This window comes from Triticum aestivum, chromosome 1A, assembly GCF_018294505.1.
Source record: "Triticum aestivum cultivar Chinese Spring chromosome 1A, IWGSC CS RefSeq v2.1, whole genome shotgun sequence".
NCBI classification, from domain to species: Eukaryota; Viridiplantae; Streptophyta; class Magnoliopsida; order Poales; family Poaceae; genus Triticum; species Triticum aestivum.
This window is the reverse complement of record NC_057794.1, coordinates 4,602,467-4,609,760: the sequence shown is the minus strand read 5'-3', so window position 1 is coordinate 4,609,760 and position 7,294 is coordinate 4,602,467. Positions and strand designations below refer to the sequence as shown.

Sequence of the window (7,294 nt, the reverse complement as noted above, 5' to 3'; positions counted from 1 at the left end):
GCTGCGGAAAGAAATAAGGAACGACAAACAAAGTGACAAAAGGCCGGCTGGCCGGCTTCTTTGATGTATATTTTTTGTTTTCTCTCTTGTAATTAAAGATAGATGGATTTGGCAGGCAAAGGCATCACGCGCTTTCTCACCATGGCTCTTGCTATCTCCGCAGCACGTCCGGCTTTAAACCACCACGCGGTTTCTCTCCCACGCCTGAGAACCCCACACTGCTCCCGAGGACGCCCTTGCCGCCGTCCACCACGCCGGACGGTGCGACATCGACGAAAGCTTTTGTTCTCCTCAACAAGGTTACTCAAGATCAACATGTCTTCCCGAACTGCTCCTCTCTGTCTAGTCTACCTGGCCGCCTTGTGATTTTTCCCCCTATTTCACACTCTTCATTCATCTTTCGGCAGCAAATCGATCGATCCATGGCCGTTGGTTGGGACTGGGATTCTGCGGCATTCATAGCCATAGTTGGCTGGTTAGTCTCACCCATCATCACTTTGCTCTTGCCCAACATCCTCTCCTGCGGGTTCGACGCGTCGCGGAAGCTCTGGGAGCTGGAGATCCACGTTATCCCGGAGCTGAACAAGACGCTGCTTGCCGTGGATCAAAAGAGGATGCTGCATAGGGGAGGAATATCCGATGTGGCCACGCTCGACAAGATGGCCGCCGTGCTGAGGCACGCCCGGGAGGAGGCCGAAGACATCTTCGACGATGCTCAGCACAAGATCGTCGGCGGCGACAGCATCTTGCAGACCTGCAACACGAGAATTGAGCGCATCGCCCGGAGCGGATCGGCTCAGCTACTGCAGTGGGCGCGGAATATCTTCTTGCGTAGGTCAGAAGATGCGCTTCCAGTGATTTCCACTGCTGTTGCGCCCTCTGGCGAGCCCGTCCCGGTGACTGCACCCTCTGATTCCTCGGGATGGTGGTCCTCTTGCTGGTGCAGCTCCTTCTACTTGCTCAAGTTCTGTTGTACATCACTATACAACTCAGTAGTTGATGTGTTCAAGGTTGCCTGCTTATACAGAGATTGGTCCTATGACGTGGTTGGCATCACAAGTTATCAGGTACTACACCCAATTCAAAGTGGTACTACTCATCTACACTACACTGCCTCACCAAAATAAGCAGTGTACGTGGATATTAAGTTTCTATTTTAGAGCTAATTTACAGCCTATTAATTTCATCTGTAAGAACTAAACAGTGCATGTCTACATAGATTCAAAGTTACCGAAATAATTCATATGCACCCGCATGAATAGTAAAACAAAAAATAATAGTAAAAAGTTCAAAAAACATCTGAAATTTTTTAGAACATGCTCTTGTCTTCTAACTGTACATAAATTTTCGCGAGAAAGGACAAGGGTAGTGCCTGGGTTGGAAGACTAGAGCATTCAGATTTGTTTGAACTTTTTACTTACCGTTCGTGCGGGTGCATATATAGGAGCGCGAGCTTAGAAACGTCACCCTCAAAAAGTTAGAACTGTGCATGATCCATTGTTATCAGCCGAATCATCCCGTTTTTCAGGAAGCGATCTTCAAAATAAGATAAGTTGTAGATATATTCGGATAAACCTTTAATCACATGTCACATGTTTATTTTTTTCCCTCATGGTCTGTTTTGTCCTACCAATGATTTTTGTCTTTTTTCTGCATTTCCCTTTTTCCCACTAGTGATATCTAATTGGTTTGCACTATACTCGTTTGTTATTTTACGGCTTACAGGAGAATGCAAGTGCATCACATTCTCTGGGTGCGGCTATCTCGAGATGGAACTTGAAGAGAAGAATAGAGGAGTTAGAAAGAGTCGTCAATGAAGTGAAGAAGTCAGAACTCTTGTGTGTACCAAGGGATATTGCACCTGATGATATTGCCAACAAGAACAGGTGCCGAATTAGAACTGCTAGCAAGCGGAAGGTATTTGGTCGAGAGGAGTTGCGTGACGATATCATGACAAGGTTCCATGAGACACCGCACGGTGATGCACCAAGCTCGAGTACTAGTCCATGTTACTCTGTGATTGGCATATATGGTGTTGCAGGTTCTGGGAAGACTACCTTTGCACAATATATTCGAGATTACATAAAGGAGGAATGCAAGCAGAAACTTTTTGACACCATCATGTGTATTCATGTGTCTGAGACTTTCAGTGTGGATGATATATTTCATGAAATGTTGAAGGATATTACCAGTAATCGACACTCCAATATTTCAGATCATGAGGAGTTGGAGGAGAAGTTGAAGGAGTCATTGTGCGGCAAACGTTTCTTCCTGATACTGGATGATCTCTGGGTGAAGAGCAAGAATGACATACGGCTGGAGGAACTAATTTCTCCACTTAATGCTGGGATCAAAGGAAGCACCATCCTCGTGACGGCTCGAACCAAAGATGCAGCTGGAGTTTTGTGTGCTGACGAACCTATTAAACTGCCAGATTTGGATGAGGATCAATACTTGACGATGTTTATGCATTATGCATTGGGCGGAACAAGTGTTGGTGCTGATGAATTTGTACGGGTTGGGAGATTGATAGCAAACAAGCTACATAGATCACCTATTGCAGCGGTAGTAGTGGCAGGACGGCTTGGGACAAACCCAAATATCAAATTTGGGAAAAATATTGAAAAGCTTGACATGTTGAATGATACCATGCATGCTCTTTGGTGGAGCTATCAGCAGCTTAATCCGGACATTAGGCGGTGCTTAGAATACTACAATATTTTCCCCAAAAGATTCAAGTTGACAAGAGTCGAGTTAGTCCGCCTTTGGATAGCCCAAGGGTTTGTAAAGAACAGTTGTGCAACGGAGGACACGGAAGATGTAGCTGAGGGCTACATTCAAGAGTTAGTGGCATGCTCATTTCTTCAACCAGAAGGAGATTACTTTACAATTCATGATCTTATGCATGATTTAGCAAAAAAGGTCTCCGGAAGTGATTACTTTAGGATCGAGAATAAATGGATCGAAAGTGGCGAAGGGTGGAAAGGAGATGTTCCTCGAGATGTTCGTCATCTTTTTGTTCAAAATTATGATTCAGAATGGATTACGGAGAAGATCCTTAGATTGGAAAAGTTACGCACCATTTACGTTGTTGAAAGGGGTACACTATTAGAGGATAAAGTCATTGAGAGTATATGCAAGAGGCTGCCGAAATTGCGCGTACTGTCCATTGATTGGAGTAATCAATATTGTGCACTTGAAAACCCCAGAAAGTTCTTGATCCCAGAATCTATTAGTCAGTTAAAGCACCTACGCTATCTTGCTTTCAGGACAGAACTTTCTTGCACGATAAATTTACCAAGCGCACTAAGTAAACTTCACCATATCCAGTTGCTGGATTTTGGTTATGGTGAAATTTTGGAATTTTCCTTTGCTGACCTTGTCAACCTACAACACATGATCTGCCATAGTGACTTTCCTAACATAGGCAGGATGACCTCACTCCAAACGTTGCCATGCTTCATTGTAAAGAATGAACAAGGGTATGAAGTAAAGCAGTTGAGGAATCTAAACAAGCTTCGTGGCGACCTATGCATTCTTGGCCTTAACATTGTTAAAAGCAAGGAGGAAGCTCTTGAAGCCAATCTAGCTGCCAAGGAACGGCTCACATGTGTGTCACTATGGTGGTATCCTGGTGATACAAGGTGCAATTCAGAAATCCAAGCAGAGGTAATCGAGGGCTTGTGCCCTCCCGTGGGGCTTGAAACACTGCACATCTTTTACTACCAAGGTACGAGGTACCCAGATTGGATGGTAGGTAAGCACAACGGTGGTCCAAAGGACCTGCAAGAACTTTGGTTAAATGGATGGAGTCAACTAGGCTCTGGCCCTGAACTCGAGGCTGTCCCACATCTTCGTGTGCTCCGCTTTTCGGCCTGCAGCTGGAAATTTTTACCAAACAATATGGAGCACCTCACATCGCTCAAGGAATTGTCCATCACTGACTGCAAAAATATCAGGTCGCTTCCAACATTGCCCCAATCTCTTAAGATGTTTCGTCTTGAGGGTTGCAATGATGAGTTTATGAAGTCTTGTGAAACAGTCGGACATCCAAACTGGCAAAAGATCAGGCACATCTCCGAGAAAACATTTAGATGTAAGACTGTAATCCCCTTTTGCTTGACCTTTTGGTATTTGTATAAACATTGCTTGTGCAACATGATGATCTGCTACTAATTAACTCTGCTTATGTTTTGTTCATCAATTTTCTACTGATTGACGTATCAGAGAGGCGGTGAAGGACGTCTGATGGTTTGGTATCAATCCTGAGAAAATTTGGGCATAGCAAGACAGCGAATGATGTTTCAACCCTTTGATTGAAATGCCATGCCAAGGTATCCTGGAGCTGTGTGGTGGTTTCTTGATGATTTTCATGGGCGCTGAACTATTTACCAGTGTGCCTGCTGTAATTTTAATAACATTGTTTCAAATGCCAAGCCAAATTTATGGCTCCGGATTTTTCTTTCGTATGCATTAAACTGCCACTAGTTTGGGTTATACTATTTGTGAGTGAAATGGATGGTTTGTGATGATACCAAGTGGAGATTGACTTGTAGTAACGTTGGAAGTTGATTAAGCTATGTATTATTATTTCAGGGTGCTATGTATGTGAGGGAACTGAATAATGTGCTCTCTTGTTTATGTTCTTATGAGATTTTTATCCTGATATATGGCAATATTATCAAGCAATTTTCCAATCCAGATGTGATGGATGCGTGCATTTAACTGTTATTTTCAGGTTTGCGTGAGGCTTTTGAAGGCCACCGTGGGAGGGTCGATCGACCATTCATTCACAGTCGAAGTCGCTGGACCAGTCATTAACCACGTAGGAGGGGGTCGGTATGTCTAGCTCTGGCGTCCCCGCTCGCGGCGGGTGAGCGCCCGCGGCGGCGGCGGCCCGATCTGCCAGCTCCGTCCTTCCCTGCGTCCACCGATTACAGATCCGAGACCCCCTCAGCCTCCTCTCTCCCCTCCCTGCAGAAGATTTGGCGCCATGGCGCTCCTCCAGTGCACCCGGCATGTGTCTGCGGCCACACCGGCGGCGGCTGTCGCCACCTCCGTGCCAGGTGCCAGCTCCACGCCCCCAGCGCTGCCGCCGCCTCTCGCCGCCGCTGGGCTCGCCGCGGCTGCCCTTGCCTCCTGCAAGGCCGCCCCAACCTCCGGTGGCCATTTCTCCCAAGCTGGCCACCTCCCCGTCCTGCAGCAATCCTCGTCTGATGCTCGGCCCGATTTGGATCAGGAGCAAGCTGCGCTGGGCCAGCTCGTCCTAATTGGCAGTGTTTTCATGGAGGTGCCGCCAGGCAAGTATGCTGCTCCGGCTCTGCTGGACGCTTCTGTCACGGCATCGCGTGGTCTTGACTGCAACGGTGTGAGCTCCAATGAGGATGTAGTTGTGGAGATGGCGCTGCAGACGCCGCTGGCCTCGGCCAGTGCAGACCAGCTGACCCGCCGGCCGCATTCTGTGTTGTGGGCTTCTGCTGCTGATGAAGACGACGACGAGGATGACAGTGAGGATCTGGCCCCCAGGAGTCCGCCGGCTGCTGCCAAGGTCATCGACTCCGACTCCGCCAAGGTGTGCATGGAGCACAGGCCGGACACAAGAGGGGGTTGGCAGGAGGTGCTGCCGCGGCGAGGTACGCGGCACCCGTCATCACTGGCCCCTTACATTGGCTGCTCGCCCCATCCCTGCTTGGCTGTATGGCAGATGCTGCAGATGCCTTGCTCCTGGGCACCGTGCGGCTGTTTGCAGAGATCCACTTCGGTGCTCCCGATGTTTGCAGAATGGTCACCTTGCGCGCGAGTGCCGCAACCCCTGGCGTCCTCTCAGCTCGCTAGCATGCCTTGTCATGCCGCGCGTCGGCATCGAGCATCGTCAAGCTCCAGCTTCCTGTGAAGGTTCGATGAAGTTCGTGCTTCCCTCCGAGCAGCTTCGTTGTGGGTCCTGGGCGTCTGTCGTCTCTGGTACTGCTGGCTCGGCTACCCTGTCTGACGTGGAGCTACAGTCCACACTGGCAGATCAGTCCAAGATGCTGCAAGGCTTGATGGCACGTGTTGAGAGCTTTTTGGGGCGGCTGACCAAGCTCTCCCTCGTGCCGGCTCTGTTGCCGACTGCTCCGACGCCGCGACCTCCTGTTGTTTCTGGTGTTGGTCCCATGGGAGATAAGGGGACGAAGCTCTTCGGTTGTTTCTCCCCTCGTACTGGGGTCAGTTCTTCGCCAGTGTCTGTCTTGCCCCTTGTGTCAGCTACTATTGAGGGTGAGGCCATTGCCGGGGTCGTCACCACTGTGTTGCAGGTCTTGCCCGAGCTTCAACAGCTATGTGTGAGACCAGCTTCGCCTCCATCTGTAGAGCATATGGATGTCGATGCGCGAGCGACCTCATGTGAGGGACATGATTCTCCTTTGTCATGTGAGCAACTGGTGGAGGCGCCCGAGTCCATTGTGTTGGTGGCGCCTGAGTCCATTGTGTCACTGGTACCTGTGGCTGATGACGTTGACGCGGTCAGTATATTGGCGCCTGATCCTTCAGCGCCCAGCCAGCCGCTCGCCTTTGTGGATCGTGGAGGTTCCGACGTTGCGGTCACCGACTCGCATGTGCCCGTGAGGCACGAGGCGTCTGTGCGCGAAAAGGTTGATGAGATTCTCTTCGAGATTGTGATTCACAGTTTGCTCAAACGTTTGGAGAGGGCTAGCCCCGGATCTGGCAAGATGATTGTGGAGGAGGCTCTCAGGAGCAAAGCAAAGAAGAGTGACGCCACAGGAAAGGCGTCCGCAGCTGCTTGATGATTAAGTGGATTTTGGTGATGAGCATGGTCTTTAGCGATGTACTCTTGTTGGGCTCTTCTTTGCGATGTAACAGCGTGAGGTTTGATCGACCTTGCGTGTCCGGTTTGGTTGTCGGGTTGATCGTGTGGTTATGGGATTGCATGCTCTGTGAGTAGTTCACATGTGGTGAGTTTGTATCGGTTTTCGCCCGGTTTTCCTTTAATTAACCGGGCAATTCTCTTCTGCTTAATTAATCGATGAGGCAAATCTTTTGCCTCCGTTTCAAAAAAAAAAAAAAGGCGCTGGACCGGACGGCAAGAACATTCGGGACGACATGGAACCCTGAGGGTAGAGAACCCCATAAGCAGGCAGACTGAGATTTCCAAGCAACGAGTTGATCAATTAGAATTTACCTAGTAGACACTGGAAGGGGAAAGAAAACTGCATTACGTGTGTTATTAATAATCTGGTACTAATGCTCACGGGATGGGACTACAGCAGTCCACAGAGAACATTCCCCACCAGCCAGC

The 7,294-nt window shown here is 49.0% G+C and overlaps 1 protein-coding gene across 1 annotated transcript; it reads left to right on the top strand.

The window, feature by feature from the left end:
* The first annotated feature begins 422 nt into the window (after window positions 1-422).
* On the top strand, window positions 423-4,176 carry LOC123071422 (putative disease resistance protein RGA1). The gene is made up of 2 exons (XM_044494968.1): window positions 423-1,067; window positions 1,726-4,176. The coding sequence occupies exons 1-2, from the start codon at window positions 423-425 to the stop codon at window positions 4,174-4,176; spliced, it is 3,096 nt and encodes a 1,031-aa protein (XP_044350903.1).
* Window positions 4,177-7,294: the final 3,118 nt, after the last annotated feature.

What these genes read in the sequence shown, in the direction of transcription:
- LOC123071422 (XM_044494968.1), top strand. Translation starts at nt 423, where the DNA reads ATGGCCGTTGGTTGGGACTGGGATTCTGCGGCATTCATAGCCATAGTT. An exon ending in TTGGCATCACAAGTTATCAG is followed by an intron (nt 1,068 to 1,725) that starts GTACTACACCCA and finishes TACGGCTTACAG; the next exon opens with GAGAATGCAAGTGCATCACA.